The sequence below is a fragment of the Ixodes scapularis genome, unplaced genomic scaffold (genome assembly GCF_016920785.2).
Source record: "Ixodes scapularis isolate PalLabHiFi unplaced genomic scaffold, ASM1692078v2 PGA_scaffold8__174_contigs__length_109621045, whole genome shotgun sequence".
NCBI lineage: Eukaryota > Metazoa > Arthropoda > Arachnida > Ixodida > Ixodidae > Ixodes > Ixodes scapularis.
The window spans coordinates 102,294,679-102,310,751 of NW_024609883.1; the positions used below are offsets into that span (position 1 = coordinate 102,294,679).

At 48.1% G+C, this 16,073-nt stretch overlaps 1 protein-coding gene across 1 annotated transcript; it reads right to left on the reverse strand.

The window, feature by feature from the left end:
• Positions 1-3,991: 3,991 nt before the first annotated feature.
• Positions 3,992-8,296, reverse strand: LOC120850502 (multidrug resistance-associated protein 1-like). Its single transcript, XM_040223007.2, has one exon. It carries the CDS (start codon positions 8,294-8,296, stop codon positions 3,992-3,994), a length of 4,305 nt encoding a protein of 1,434 aa, XP_040078941.2.
• Between the last annotated feature and the right edge of the window lie 7,777 nt (positions 8,297-16,073).

Consider the following 16,073-nt stretch of genomic DNA (forward strand, 5'->3'; position numbering starts at 1 on the left):
TGAGGTCACGTGCTTCTTCGTTGCACAAGATGGATTGCCATTATCACTGTCAGCTTTCCGTTTAAAGAAAAGCTTCTGATGTCCATTTTCACTCCTGACCCATATCAACCCACGGTTATATAAAAAAGTGGAATTGGGTGCGGAATGTGGCCGTTTCAAGCAACTGGGCCAGGAAGAGAGAGCCAGCAACAGAAAAGTGTGCCACCCTGTCACAGATATTCGACAGTGCCAGGCGTGCGATCACGGTGGTGTCAATTAACGACGACGGTCCAACACGCCTCTCCCGCGTGAGTTATGGGCCCGGGGCAGTATCGTTGTTGACATGGTGCGAACAGAGTTTCGCAGAGCTGCATTGTCCAAAAGAGGCCTGACCCCGATTTTGACCCCCCTCTTCTCCTTTCCCATGACCGCACATGCTACGGGCAAGGAAGAAGAAAAACCCAAAAGCACATATACAAAACAGAGCACAGGCGTAGACAGGGGGGTGGTTTTGGGGGTCGAACCCCCCTCCCCCTTTCTAAAATGCCAAAGCTACCCCCTTCCCCCCGGGGCCCGCTCGCTGCAGTCGGTTTTACGAGGTGCACAGAGCAAAGGGGAGCGCGGACTATATCCAACTCGTAGCCACGCCAATCTGTTCTGTTTTTTTTTTTTTTTGTTTTTTTTTAAAAAATCCCGCTCTGTGTAGAAGACGCTCTGTTTTGGGGGCATTTTACTGACTTTCATCCGATTGCCTGTGATTCATAACAACACAGGACTGCGGTGTTCTCGAAAGTGGGTGCCCCTTCCTGTTTTTTTTTGTTTTTTTTTTTGGCCAGCTGGGTGTGGCTGATTCCAACTGACCGAGGGGAGACCTTATTCTTTTTTGTGTTTATTGCTGAAGGATCCAAAGGAAACCCAAGTGCCTGTATATTATTTTTAGGATTGCTTTCGGTTTCTCCGCTTGCTAGAAAAGCTATGGCGCGACGTCATTCGATAACCCGTACCCGAGAGAGCTGCGGAAGGGACAGTGGAGGGGGAGGGGGGGCAAGTGCCCCTTTTTGCACCCCTCTGCCGACGCCCATTAACAGCTGTTACGCGTCACCACAGTTACCGCACTATGCTCTCGAATAGCTATTTCAGAATTCAAGAGTGCGCGTGCACTGCTTTGATGTGTGCTCAAGATACTCAAGGGCACGTGCGCCAATCAATTCGACCGCATAGCCGCAGAATGATGTCCGTAAATATTGTATGGTAACTGTGGCTAGCGTTAGTGCAGTTAAGTGCGCCCGTGTGACAAGGTTATAGGGAGTATTCACTGGCGGCCATATCCGTGTGCGCTGCTGCTGAGCGCGTGCTTACGGCGAGCTTCGGCAGTCCTTTTGGAGCGTGCATTTAGCACCATCAAGGTTGCCGGTCTTAGCAGGCTATTAATGTGAGCTCGATCGGAGCATGCGCTCTAAACAGCACCCACAAATATGGCGTCCAGTGAATAGTTCCTATTACTTGAAGTAAAACAAATGCTACGGACGCGAGGTCGAAGCCATGGGAGGCGCCAATGCAGTGCTCGCGCACTGGAATCAACAGCGAAGGGCTTGTGCTCTGCACATACAATTGCCCGTGCTGTGCCGTTAGTGTAGAGTGTAGATGCTTTGTGTATACCACGGTGTAAGATACACCCTTTAGGTGAGGACACAGCGGGGCTAAACGCGGGCGCGAGGAATCAGATAGTGTTCGTTCGACGGGCATCCGAAAGGCTGCATTATTCTGCAGTGTCGCCGGCGGCCAAACGTCGAAACTGTGCGAGAGCGAAAAAAAATTATCTCGTTGCCATGACACCCCGGTACACCGTGGTCTTTCTGCACGAGGGACAACCTCGCTGGAGCTCTGCGCGTGTGGAGCATGAGGCGGCACGAGCTGTCTTTGCCGTGCCCACGGGTCGACGAGTCATCTGCCGGCGCCGCTTGAAACCATACTGAGAGAGAGAAAAAGCGAACTTTATCTGAACTGCGCGAGGAGCGCGCTGTCCTCACCTGAAGAGTATTATCTGCGCATGAGAAAGGAAGTAGCGGTGACGTCAGAACGCCGAGCCCTGATTGGCTGATCGCGACCCCCTATCTCAGCGTCGTCTGCTTTTTTGCAACGTCGTCTGCTCGCAACCTCGTCTGCGTCTGTCGTACCTTTTCTGCGACTTTCGGAAGTGCAGGTCTTTACGAGCGAGCTCGACTTCGGTACGTTGTTTTTGTCTAACAACTAGCAGACGCGCATCAAGGAGGGAAGTCAAATGACTCACTGGCGAGGTGTCCCGAAGCGTCGAGGTTTGTTTGCTAAGAACCGAGAGGTGAGCGTGTTAGTGTCCGCAAGTTCCCTTCCAAATACTTTTTCGCTCCTTTCGTGTGCGGCGAGACCTCTCATTCTTTAACGGCGTCGGCGGGTTGGCGCAGTTAACGTCGTCTGCTTTACGTCTGCTAGTCAAAACGATGGCTGCTTTACCTTTCCCGCGTCTGCGGGAGATTCACCGCTTTTTCACCGGCGAGATTCACCGTTGCCTCGGGAAACAAGGAGATAACAAGAGGAAGAAATTGACCTCTTCATCTAAAACTGAGGTCAGCGATCAAAGTATAATACGGGAAGGGTTCACAAGGGTCGCGCGGGCATATTCCATTCAGCACACCAGCCGGTCGTGGGCAGAGGGTCGCCGAGTCGCGGAGTGCCTGCTAGGCCTAACTGCCGTGCTCGCTTGGTCGCGTTCGGTGGAATCGTGGCTGTTGGAGCTTTTCCCGGGTGTTTGTGGATCCAGCGTTCTTGTTCGTCGTGGTCTGTTTCAAGTACTTTTTACTTTTTTCTTGCTGCTTGAAGTCGGGACGCGTAAGAAGCGCACGTAGAAAAATAAACGTCCGTTGGTCGTCGCGACTGCGACGCTGTCGGCCATGCTCATTTGATCGTAAGAAGTGCGTAAGCCAGCTTCGGAGCTGTCGTAGGATTTCGTCGTAACTTGCGCAAAACTTACGAAAATTTCGTTCCGTGAATACGGATTTGTTCGTAAGTTATGTCTTACGCACATTTTTGGCGTAAGATCGTCGCCTGCACTTTCAAAACTCGCAGGAAAGGTAAGACAGACGCAGACGACGTTGCGAGCAGACGACGTGGTAAAGGAGCAGACGACGCTCAGATAGGGGGGCCGCGATCAGCCAATCGGGGCTCGGCGTTCTGACGTCACCGCTACCGCAAGCGCAAGAAGCAGACGAACTTGCCCTCCGCAAGCGGTCAGCTTTCCACGATTGGCCAGACCATGGGCATATGAGCATTGTCAGATTGTCAACTTTGACGGTGTTAGTTCCGGTTGCGATGATTCCTAGCTTCCACGGTGCTTTTTAAACACACCATCGAACTCGTCGTCGCACCTGGTGGTAAGTAGCCAGGGTAACAACTGGTGACGTCACGGCGAGGCAAATCCCAGTCGTGACGTCACGGATGGAAACCATTAGGGGGCGCCACCGAAGTATCTCGGCGCTAATACCCACATTGTGGACAGGGAATCATCAAGCGTTTCATAGAGAGCCATGGATAAACAAGAGCACGCTTCCCCTACATTCCTTCTGGGATATAGTGAAAAGGGACTGCATGTGGAGTAAATATCTGTACCCTGTTCTTTTCCTTCTACTCCGAATATTAGAATCTACCAATAATAAACCCTTTCCCACTTAGGTGCAGGTGTGGCGTAATTCTCAGCAGAAATGACGTAAATTTGGCTCAAGATTTAGCAGATGTTTGTTCATGCCTCATTTTGGCGCAAATGGCCCAGCGCTTCCATCACTGGTCAAAGGGCATATGTACCAACAATTAATGGGGCCACAAGGTATTTATTGACTCGTTTGTTGCCCAACCTCTTAGAGATATATCAGACCATATTGGTGTCGTTCATTTCTTCGCTTCATACAAAGACTTAGAAATATAATACAAAAACTAAAAAGAAAACGATGTAGACCTCTAAATAAAAAATATAGGGTAACATTCACACAATACCAGCCTCTTGAGCCATGGCGTGAAACTCAGAATCGGGATTAGCTAAAAGATTCTCTGGCGAGCCCACTTCAATTACTTCCCCGTCAGCCATCACCACAATCCTATCAGAGTCCAAAATGGTGTTGAGACGGTGAGCAATCGTCAGCACTGTGCTGTCCCTAAACACCGTCTTGATGGTCCTTCGTATGAGAGCATCGGTCTCGACGTCCATGGCCGCTGTGGCTTCATCCAGAATGAGGATCTTGGTTGATTTGAGTACTGCCCTGGCGAGACATACGAGCTGTCTCTGACCCACGCTTATGTTCGTGCCGCATTCAGAAATAACGGTCTTCAGGCCCTCTGCGAAGCGACCCTTCAGGTTGACTTGTTCTAAGACCTGCCACAGATCAGTGTCATCGTACTGGTCTTCGGGATCCAGGTTCATCCGCAAGGTACCACTGAAGAGAACCGGGTCTTGAGGGATGATGGTCAACCTGGACCGTAGATCATGCAGTCCAACTTCGGAAATGTCGACGCCGTCAATGAGAATAGAGCCTTTTGTCGCTTCGATGATCCTGAAGAGGGCTAAGGTCAGCGTCGACTTTCCGGCGCCTGTCCGCCCAACGATGGCAACTTTCTCGGACGCCAAGAACTCTATGTTGACGTCCCGTATGCAAGGCCGCATCCCTTCTCTGTACCGGGCGCTGAAGTTGACGAACGTGATGACTCCATTCTGCGGCCAGCCCTCTGGTGGGCTGGGTTTCACGTGCCGTGGGGCTTCGCTCTCGACCTTGGAGTACTCTTCGACACGCTCGGACGAAACTATGGCGGTCTCCACGCCGGCTGCGAAATGGACCAAGTTGTTGAAGGCGAACGTCGATGTGAAGACGTAGGAAAGCAGTAACCCGGCTGTACCAGGAGACATGCTGTCCTTCCAGTAGACGATGAGGAAAGAGGTGGCGAGCACCATGGAGCACCCGATAAGGTCTAAACGGCTGATCATCCAGTGCTTAGAGACCACGAGACAAAATGTGCAGTTCTGCGCTGAATCGATTTCCTCTACGAACCTGTCGAAGAAAACGTTTTCAGCACCGTAATTTCTGATTGTGTTGAGGCCGTCTAGTGTTTCTGCGAGTGTGTTGATCATGGGTGATCTGGTGACAGACTCCAGGCGCTTCAGCTGCCGCAGAGTTCGCGAGTAGAGGCTCCGAATAGGGACGTAGAGCAACGACAGCGGTGCGGCGATGAGGAGAAACTGCGGGAGGACAATGCTGATGAGCATGCACATGGCAAGTAACTGGAAGACCATTTCGAGAAATATGTTCGCCGTAAGAGGCAACTGGACGTCAAGCTGGTCCACGTCTTTGCCTATTCTGTTCAGGATTCTTCCCAGTGGAGTACCGTCGAAGAAGCTCATGGGGGCTTCGAAGATGCATCTGATCATGTTTTCGTGCAAGTTTCTGGCAGCCTTGACCGCTCCGACGCTCAGGGCGGAGGTGGCTAAAAATGCAAAGAGCCCGGTTAACAACCCGATGACTGCGAACACCACGATGCGAATGGTTCTTCTGGATACCGTCTGCTGCGCCGCGGGAAGGTAAGCGTCCGTACTCCAGCCTTTGATCCAGAGACCACCACCGATGTCAAACACGCGGCAGCCTACGTAACTGGCGAATGAGGTGAGACAGATGAGGCCGCCGATGTGTTTGAGGTAATTAATATAGACTTCTCTCTTGGTGGAGCCGACCTCGACCGTTTCCGCGCAAATCAGAGCGTTGGGTCGTGTGGCAGCGGACATGGTGATGCTTGTCTCAAACGTTTCGCTCATAACGCTGAGCACATGCAACATCTGATTGCTACGTTTTCTTTCTACTGGATGTTCAGAGTACTCGGACACGACTTTCGCGAAAGTGCCATCCTTGGCTACAAGTTCGTGAAAGGTGCCACAATCTGTGATAGCCCCGTCTTGCATAAATACGACGACGTCGGCACTCCTAAGAAGAAACAAGTCATTAGTGACGAGGATCCTGGTCTTCTTTCGCAAGATGCCATGCGGACCAATCACCTTGTTAAAGATGAGAGAGCCGACGAGCGCATCAACAGCGCTTAGTGGATCGTCCAGCAGGTACACGTCCTTGTTAAGGTAAACCGCCCTAGCTAAGCCTATTCTCTGCCGTTGGCCGCCGCTCAGGTTTACGCCCTTTTCTCCTATCTCCGTCTTGTCACCATCCATGAGCATGTCAAAGTCGCTCCTCAGGCAACACCTGTCAATAACCTTCTTATAGAGGTGCTTGTCAAGGTCGTTCATAAAGGTGATGTTCTTGCGAATAGTCCCTTGGATGATCCATGCCCTCTGAGGTACGTAGGCGACCGATCCGGCGATGTCAATGGTACCTTCGATTAGGTGCATCTCCCCCAGCATTCCAGTGAGCAGGGATGATTTTCCGCTGCCAACCAGGCCGAAAACACCGACCAACTGCCCCTTTTTAACGGTCAAGTTGATGCTCTTCAGAAGGGGTGGTTCCTCCGAGACTCGGGACCACGCAAAAGACGCGTTCTCGATTCGAATCGCGTTTCCAGATCCGGCGTCTTCCCCGATAAGGCCGGGGTCCTTCTCGTCGGCGTCCAAAAACTCCGCGATCCGGATAAAAGCGATGCGTGTCTGGATCAAATTTGCGACGAGATCGGGAAAGGCGGATAACGGATTCCGAAGCATGCTGCACAAGGTGATAGTCAGAAAGCCGGTCTCGACGTCCAGCGTGGTCAGTCCCTTCGTTAGCATGTAGACGGTGAAAACGGAAAGCGACTGCATAAATGGGAGACTGAACCAGAACAGTTTCATGAACGCCGACGAAGTGGCAAAGCGCTTGAGTGTTGCCACTTCCTCTTCACGGATGCTGAGGATGCGTTCCATGAAAGGGATCTCCCAGGCGTAAAACTTGAGTGTCCGGATGTTGGCGAGAGCCTCAGCAGCGCGCATCAGTCTGCTGTCCTTCAACACCATTACTTCCTGCATTAGTCCGCTGCCAACCCGGCTGAGTATATACGTTATAGGTAATACCAAAATGACGACAACGAGCACGGAAAAAGCGGGAAGGCCCACAAAGAACCAGAGCCACATGGTCACCACCACGATCAAATAGAAGGCTGTAAATCCCTGGCCAACGAGGAGGGAAGACTGGTAAACTTTGTCCGCATCTACTGTCACCAGGTTAGAGATCTCCCCTACGGTGTACCTCCTCAGCGAAGCGCTTGCAATGCGGAGTGTCTTTTGGTAGACCGCGCTCACCAGGAGGCCTCTGATTTGCAAGCCGAGCAAAACGTAGTGAAAGGTGCAATGACGAAGAAGGGTCATGCCGATCTTGCTCGCCAAAAAGATTGCGACCCCGTACAAATAGCCTTTCCACGTCTCCTGGTCCGAAGAGACGTATCTGATGACCAAGGTTAACAGGACAGAGGGCAACGTTCTGAAGAGAGCAAAGACTGCGTGTATCAACGAAGCTTTGAGCACCGAGGGCCAGAACGTGCGGGCGAGCGACCTGACGAGACGGTAGCCTTTGATCGTGTCGTCGTTGGCTTGCATCCACTTGGCGTAGTTGTGGACGGTCTTCAACTCCTTGGACACTTCAAAGAGGTCTGCGACTTTGAGCGTGTCGCGGAAACCAGTGACCATGAGTGGTGTGAACCACTCGAAGCTGATGGTAGAAGGGACAGAGGCAACGTCCATAGGGCAAGTTGTGGTGATGTCATTGCCGTGCCGTTCCGTGAAAGAGTAGAGCACCACGAGGCAGCAGGTGACCGGAAACACGATCATGACGACTGTGTAGTTGTGGGCAGACGGAACCAAGTCGCTGAGCGTACTGAAGGTGCTTCGGAGCATCCTGTAGTAGGTGGGCAAGCGCCCTAGCATTCGCAGTGCCCAGTACGTGAACAAGAGGTCGGAAGTTCTTCGAGCTCGTCTCTGGTCGACCACTTGGTACAGGATCGCTACGCAGCAGCCCATCATGTCGACAATGGACGCAGTGAACTCGGACGCAGGAGTGTCTTCCGTCGCACTCACGTAGGTAGACGAGGCGTGAATAATGCACAGGTAAGCTGTCATGGTATACTTCGCGTAGGTCAACAGCGTATACGGATAAGGCACGACCATTGGGCCTAAAGATGAGGCCATCTTGAAGGGCAGAGACAGCGCCAGAACCAGGAATGGGGTCCATGTAAGGATGGTGTCCTCGAAGCACGGCGTGAGAAGGGGGTTGTCCGTGTTCCATGTTACGTTTAGGTCCCAGAATGGAGTGCGACAAAAGCCCCCGAAGGACATCGGGCTGAAGATGGGATGCTATCTAGAGCAGTGGACTTCTTACGTTTGACGTGTCGTAATGGCGAAGGCTGTTGTATCACTCGGTCTTGCAGAGCGCCATGCCAGCACCCAGTGAAAGAAACCTCAGCGATGGGAGGAGTGTCCTGGCTACGAAATCTTTGGCATCTGTTGACGTATCATCCGACGATAGAAGCGAAATATGCGTTCGTAAAGTTCGGCTGCGTTAGCGCTCCTCTTTTGGAAAATCGCGCAGCTGCTCTGCCGCGCGTAGTCTAATCTTCTTCCTTCTCCAGAAACATCTCCTGGTGTGTTTCTTCTTTTTTTTTTTTTTTGAGAATTCACGAAGGAAATATTTTTTTCTTTTCACGGAATCACGTAATAGCCGTGACTTGTTGTATCCCAAAATTTTGCGATTTTACGACTCTCTGTCATTTTTATGGATACAATCACAATTCTCTAAAGCTGTATATGCTCCCTCTTTACCTTGCAAGGTAAGCGCGCTGAGGCGAATAACAGCGCAGGATATCGAAGTAAAATCAAAAGGCTGCAAAACGTTTTCTCGTGCTTCAAAGTTAAAAAAAAAAAGGAACGAAAAAAAAAAAAAAAAAACGCACCAAAGGGGATTGATACAATACTTTATGGCTTGACGTCACCACTCCTAACGCAGAAGGGGGCCCATTAACCCCCTTCTGAATTAGGAGCGGACCAGCCGCCAGGCATGCATTCGTGGCTAACGCTGGCCGTCATTTTACCATTTCAAATTTCTGAAAGTCGCTCATGACTTTAGAATTTGAAAACAGCAAGCTAGTGGTGTGCTTGCTTCGAGTCATTTTGAAAACCCTTTTAAAACAACCCCCCCCCCCCCCCTTACACACACACTAACGCACGCACGCACGCACGCCTATTGTTGTGTTTGGAGATTTGTGTTCGTCCTTTGTCCCGTTCCCCTTCCCCAGGGATTATTTTCGTCATGCTGTTCCGTTCCAGTTTCGTCCAAGGCTATCGTTTTGACGCCCATAAGCATTTCCCTGTCGTTGGTAATCCCCTTTCTTTTTAGTGTGTGTTGTACTATCGGGTACAAATAAAATGCGAACAGCGGAGTGCATGGCCTCCGAAGGCGCGGCCATAATCAGGGGAAAAATAAATAGTCTACTTGGTTAGGACAGGCATGTCTCAAAAATAATGTTCGGCGAAAGAAAAAAAAAAATTTTTTTTCGCTTAATAGGGAGTTTTAGTAGATCGTATTCAAAGGCCTGCTACCGGTACGGGCGCGCGCCGCAAAGCATGCATCGAAGTGGCGGCGCAAGCTCCCGCTACAGATAGCGTGGCCTGAAAACACGATCTACTAAAATTCTCTAAAATTTATGTTACAATACGAATTTTTTTTATTTGCGGGCGAAACCGAAACTGTACTTCTGTGTAATGATGATGATAACGTGTGCGCACTGAGGTCCGGCGAATTGCTATCATCATCATCCCACAAAAGCAGTTTCGGTTTCGGCCGCAAAACATTTTTTTCTCCTGCCGAACATTATTTTGAAACATGTGGCGACGTAGAAACTAATCCTGGTCCTGCAACTAAGGAACAAATGGAACTCATACAATCTATGTTCACTGAACTGCAAAACGGTCAAAGAAGTGTCCTCGCGAAGTTAAATGTTATTGAAAGCAAACAAACGGAGATTCACAATAAAATAGAGAATTTAATTGCAAAAAACGAGCAATTTGAACAACGGATCTCAGATGTTGAAGTAAATAGAAGAAAGCTGGAAGCAAGACTAGACGACCTTGAAAATCGGAGCCGCAGGACAAACTTGGTGTTTTTTTGGCATACCTGATGACACAGTGCGAGAGTCATGGGAGGAGTCAGAAACTCTTGTTAGACGCATCTGTAAAGGTAATCTAGATATCGATGTCACCTCAATACAAAGGGCCCACCGTTTAGGTACTTTCAAGGAACGTAGCTGTCGGCCGATTATAGCAAGCTTTCAAAATTGGAAAGAACGTGACAACATCATGCGCAACGCCTTTAAATTCAAAAACTCTGCTTACAGCGTTTCCGAGGATTTCAGTGCACTTGTCAGAGAAAAAAGGCGCAAGCTATGGGACTATTCCAAAGAAAAACGACAAGATAAGAACAACAAAGTATATCTTACCTACGACAAGCTCGTTATCAACGGAGACACGTACGCCTGGGATTTCGAACAAAGCATGCCTATACTCGTTCGTAAAAAGTCTCCACCGATTCAGCAGGATTGACGCAGTGCGAGAGATATCTGTCAAAATGCCGCTTTATCAGATGTAGATGTCTCGGTATTACTTGTGAACTTCCGTAGCATAAAAAATAAAGTGGACGATTTCTTATCTCTGGTCGAGACAATCAGACCCAAAGTTATTATGGGAACAGAGACATGGCTGCATGACTCGGTTTCTAATTGCGAAGTTTTTCCCCCTGGTTTTTCCGTATACCGCAAAGATAGAAATGGACACGGAGGTGGTGTGTGTTTGCTAATTTCATCAGACCGGAGTAGTAGTGAACTAGTTTTTTCTGAAAACGACACTGAGTCTGTATGGTGTCGAGTAGTTTTACCTAAGGGGACCACTTTAGTTTTTGGTACATTTTATCGCCCCCCAGATAGTGATGCGTACTCGATAGACAAATTGGGTGACTTGTTGACGACAATTCCAGATAGTGTATTCTTGGGAGGAGACTTTAATCTACCAGGGTTCAACTGGTCTGATGAAGTTCTTGCTACAGATGGACCCCGCGCTTACTCGATGTTTGCTGACATAATCAGTGTATTTGGATTTGAACAATATGTTAAAAAACCGACGCGAGGGAATTCTGTCTTGGATTTAATTTTATGCAATTTTCCTGGCGTTGTATCCGAGGTCACTGTACTTCCCGGCATAAGTGATCACTGCGCGGTTGTTGCTAAGCTCTCGGAGCCCGGAACGCGAAAGCAAGCGGAGTGTCCACGGAAAGTATTTTTGTACGACAAAGGTAATTACGAAGCGATCGATGCAGAGCTTGAATCCTATTTTTATACATTTAGTCGTCTGTCCGAAAATAGTGACGTCGAAACTATATGGCATGCTTTTAGAAATAAAATATTAGAGCTTGCGGAGGTGTATATTCCATCGAAACAAATGAGGAAGCGTAAAAAAAATAAGCCTTGGTTTAATGTAGAAATTCGCAGACTTATAGGTAAAGCGAGACGTGCTTACAAAACGCTGACCAAAAGTTGGTCAGTCCAAACTGAGCAGAAGTACAAAGAGATTAACAGGCTTCTCAAATTGCAAATAAAATTAAGCAAAAAAGTGTTCTTTGACAAGTTTAACGAAAATCTGAAAAGAAACCCTAAAGAATTCTGGAAGTTCGTCAACGCGAACAGAAAGGAAGACACTTCTATTCCTGCGTTGAAAGTTGATGGTAGTACTGTGGTGTCTGATAACGCGAAGGTTGAATGCTTTAACTCGTATTTTAAGTCGGTATTTTCGGAAGACTCTCCGCATCTGCTATCTCCAGTGGCTTGCCGAACGCAGCAAAGCGTAATGCCCAGCATTACAATTGACATGAATGGTATAGTGAAGTTGCTGCGCGGAATTGATGCAACCAAGGTTGTCGGACCTGATGGCATTTCCCCTGTTATTTTTCTTAAGTGCAGTGAATCCATAGCGCGTTATCTTTTTGTTATATTCAGTGAAACGTTAAAGACGGGGATGGTTCCAATGGATTGGAAGATGGCAAACGTTACACCAGTTTTTAAATCGGGTTTTAAAGCCAGTGTTGAAAATTATCGCCCTATTTCATTGACATCGATCTCATGTAAGTTGTTTGAACACATTATTTACATCGTTCCTGGATTCATTACACTTCCCCCTCACAGCATGGTTTTCGAAGCGGCTACTCTTGCAACACACAGCTGGTAGAATTTTATCATCATATATCCAGATCACTAGACAGCAGGAAATATGTCGACTGCGTGTTCTTAGACTTTCGAAAGGCATTTGACACGGTCCTCCATCAGTTATTATTGTATAAATTGGCTTTGCTAAACATAGATCCCAACGTCCTGAATTGGATACAAAATTATTTAGAAGGTCGTGAGCAGCGGGTTGTTTTAAACGGTACTATATCCACATCAACTCGGGTTACGTCGGGAGTGCTACAAGGGAGTGTCTTAGGGCCTTTACTTTTTCTCATATACATAAATGATATCACCGAAAACATACAGTCTCATATTAAACTGTTCGCCGATGACTGCGTATTGTACAGGGAAATAAACACGTCAGACGACCTGGCCATATTACAAACCGACATAAATATTTTATCTTCTTGGTGCAATCAATGGAAAATGAGCCTAAATTTAAGTAAATGCAAACATATTCGTTTCTCGAGAAGTAAGCTGCACGATTCTTATAGCTACCTAATCAACGGGACTGTTTTATGTACTGTGTTTGAGTATGTTTACCTAGGAGTGCTATTTTCGGATTCCCTAAAATGGAACAGCCATATAGAACGTACAATCGGAAAGGCTAGTAAAATGTTCTATTTTATCCGTCGAAATTTTAGATCCGCGTCGCGAAACGTTAAAGAAACACTTTATTTTTCTTTGGTAAGACCGATCCTTGATTACGCGTGCGTTGTGTGGGACCCTTATCACGACTTCCTTATCAATAAACTAGAAAAAATTCAAAATCAGGCCGCGCGTTTTGTACTGAACAACTATGACCCTTATGCTAGTGTTACAGATATGAAAGCCATGCTGGGATGGGAAACACTCGAATGTAGACGAAAAAAACTAAGACTAAAATTTTTCCACCGTGTCTTTCACAACAAAACAGGAATTGATAAAGCCACTTATCTTATGGAGCCATCCTACGTTTCTAGCCGTTGTGATAATTCTAAAAAAGTTGCTGTTCCCACTTACAGGACTGACAGTTTTGCGAATTCATTTTTTGTCAAAACCGCGAGAGAGTGGAACGATCTCCCGGAAGATGTTGTGTCCATTGATGATAATGACATTTTCTTTTTCCACTTGTTATAATGTTTTCTAAAACCCCCCCTACAATAATGCCCACAGGGCGATGTAGGTACAATGTAAATAAAAAAAAATAAATGTCTGTCCTAACCAGAAAAAAAAAATTATTTTAAGCAGTTTGGTTTGGACACGCGTGTCACAAAAGTAATTTGGAAAAAGACGCGATTTAGTCGATAGTCACCTCCTATGTCCCTATCCACTCGTTTTCTCTCTCAGCATTTCGGGCGCGTGAAGGTGGATCGGCTTCGCCTTCACGACAGAGATGAGATGGTCATTCCAAAATGACCCGTGACGTCATGGAAATCGCGCGCAGATTTTCAAATAAATCTCTCGCCCTCTAAATTTTTTTTGCGTAATTTATTTTATTTTTTGACACGCGTGTCCCAACCAAACCTAAAAAAAAAAAAAAAAAGAAAAAGAAAAATTTAGGGGCTTTTTAAAGGGGTCATGAAACGATACTGGGTTGGAATGTTCATAACTTTGCAAGGACGCACTGGTCAGACCGCCACTGATTCAGAAGCCTCTTTGACGCGGTGAAATTGCGAGGATTAAAGGGGAAGCTTGATGACGTAATTGTGGGATCGAAATCGCCCGCCTAACGGGTCGAGCGCGGCTCATGGATTGGACGCGAGAATGCGTGGGCACTCGACTTCGGCTCGTAATAATCAATGCCTCGGCGGACACTCGGGTAGTGGGTCGTGTCCAACCACTACGGTGATGATAACTGTCGAACTCTAACAATGTCTCGAGCTCAGCACAAGTTTTCTACTTTGCCAGCCCCAGTCCGTGGCTATGATTCAAGTTGGCGGCAAAGGATATATAGGCACCAGGCCACGTGGCCACTTGTTCTGACTCCGAGTTGAGGGGATGAAAAAACAATCTCATATTTTTCGAATTTTGCTGGCGACTGCCATTGCCTAGAAATAAAAACCAAGGCAAGATTATTCAGTTATTAACTTTAGGGAGCGGTTCTAAGTAATATTCAGCGAAAGTAGAAAAATGGTTTTATGAGCAAGATGGCGGCGCCCTGAGGCTGTACTTGCAAACTTGTATAGTCGGCGACAGGTGAAGAGTTCAGACAAAGTTTCTCCCTCCTTCCATTTTAGCAGAGCGAATGCTAAAGGGGAGCTCCCTTCTTTCAGCGTTCGTTCTGCTAAAGTGCAAAGAGGTGGGAGGAGCTCTCCATAACTCCTAACCTGTCACTTACCATAGAGGCAACCAAGAAGAGGAGCTCTCCATAACTCCTAACCGGTCACTTACCATAGAGGCAACCAAGAAACAATAAAACCGGTGTACAGAGAGGTGGGTTGCAAGGGTGTGCACATCTGAGTAGGCGTGCACCTTCGCAGCCCCCTTTCCACCCCATAGTTTTGTCAGTTCCTCGTCGTCTCCAAGTGGTGCAGCAAGCAACAAAGACCGACGCTCTCCACTGTTCGCATTTCATTCGTACTTGCAGTACAGTTTAGAGTGCGCTGGGAGGAATAGAGAGGTGTCTGAATTTGACCGCTTTGTCACGGAGCAGGATGTGTCGAAGGTTGGCTCCCATTTCTGGCAAATGCCGCGAGATGGTGCATCACGACAGGAAATTGGGCAACAGTCCTTATCCGCTCGCACGTTTTTAAGGCCGCGAAACGCACTACCACGCCCACTCAAAGACCGCATGGAGCGTGAGCGTGCCTGCGTACGGAGCACAACCCGACAGTGCCCCTGCCAGGAGAGGCGATCCAAGCCCCACTGAAATTCGGATTCCCTTTCTAGCCTTGTTCCAACACCTCCCTTCCTTCACCGTGGTTTGCTCTGGATCTGGCTCCTGCTAGAAATGCAAAAAGCTCTTGTAAATGATCTCCCGCGGGTGCGTGCTCAATCCATACTCAATGCAACGGCATGAGCTCCCGCAAGCTACGGAGAGTTCCTAATTTAACGGCTTCGTCCTTTAAAGGGATACTACAACAAAATTTCGGCGCTCATTTTTTGGTCTAAATGTGTTCAAAAGAGCAGTATCACATGGAACATACCAATATCTTGTTAAAAAAAGTCTCGAAAAGGAATTTTAAAATGAATTAAACGATTAGCAAAGAGCACCTGGTGGATGTCGCTAGCGCCTCGTTTGTAATGGTCGTCTAGGAACCTTGACAGCTAGTGACGGAGGTTGTCTCGTCTCCGGCCACGACGAGAGAAGGGGGGAAGGAGGAACTCCCCTTTTCCCGAGAATCCCTTTTGTGTGTCGCAGAAGTCGCTATTGTCCCCCTAGAAGATTATAGAAGATTAACCCGTCACTCAAAATTCGTACAAAAGCAGCCGTTTCGGTGGCTGGAACGACTAGGCCATCCTCTCGACGTCAGCCTCGCCGTAGCTTTGCTCGTCTTGAGACGACCTACGTCACGATTGCGTTGGATGTCACGTGCTCTAAGCTGGGCCTTCTCCGAGCGCTTGACAGAGTGGGCCGTTTATAACGAAAAATACAGCCACCAGGATCAAAATACAAACGTGCGATTGTCATTTACGGATATTGTGGATCATATTCAACCTATTTTTGAACACGACGGGAATATTTCAAATTTCGTTGAAGTCTCCCTTTAACCCGTCGCCCCCCAAGGCATCTCGCGAGGTGCCGCAACTGAATGACTCAAGGTCACTGGTTCATCTGTCCAGCACAGTGTGTATTCATTTGTGAATGGGTGGACGCATTCTCCAACTGCATATCCGGTTTGTCATTGCCGTATGAAGACCCG

Coding starts and splice junctions, on each gene's coding strand:
- LOC120850502 (XM_040223007.2), bottom strand. CDS start 8,296: ATGTCCTTCGGGGGCTTTTGTCGCACTCCATTCTGGGACCTAAACGTA.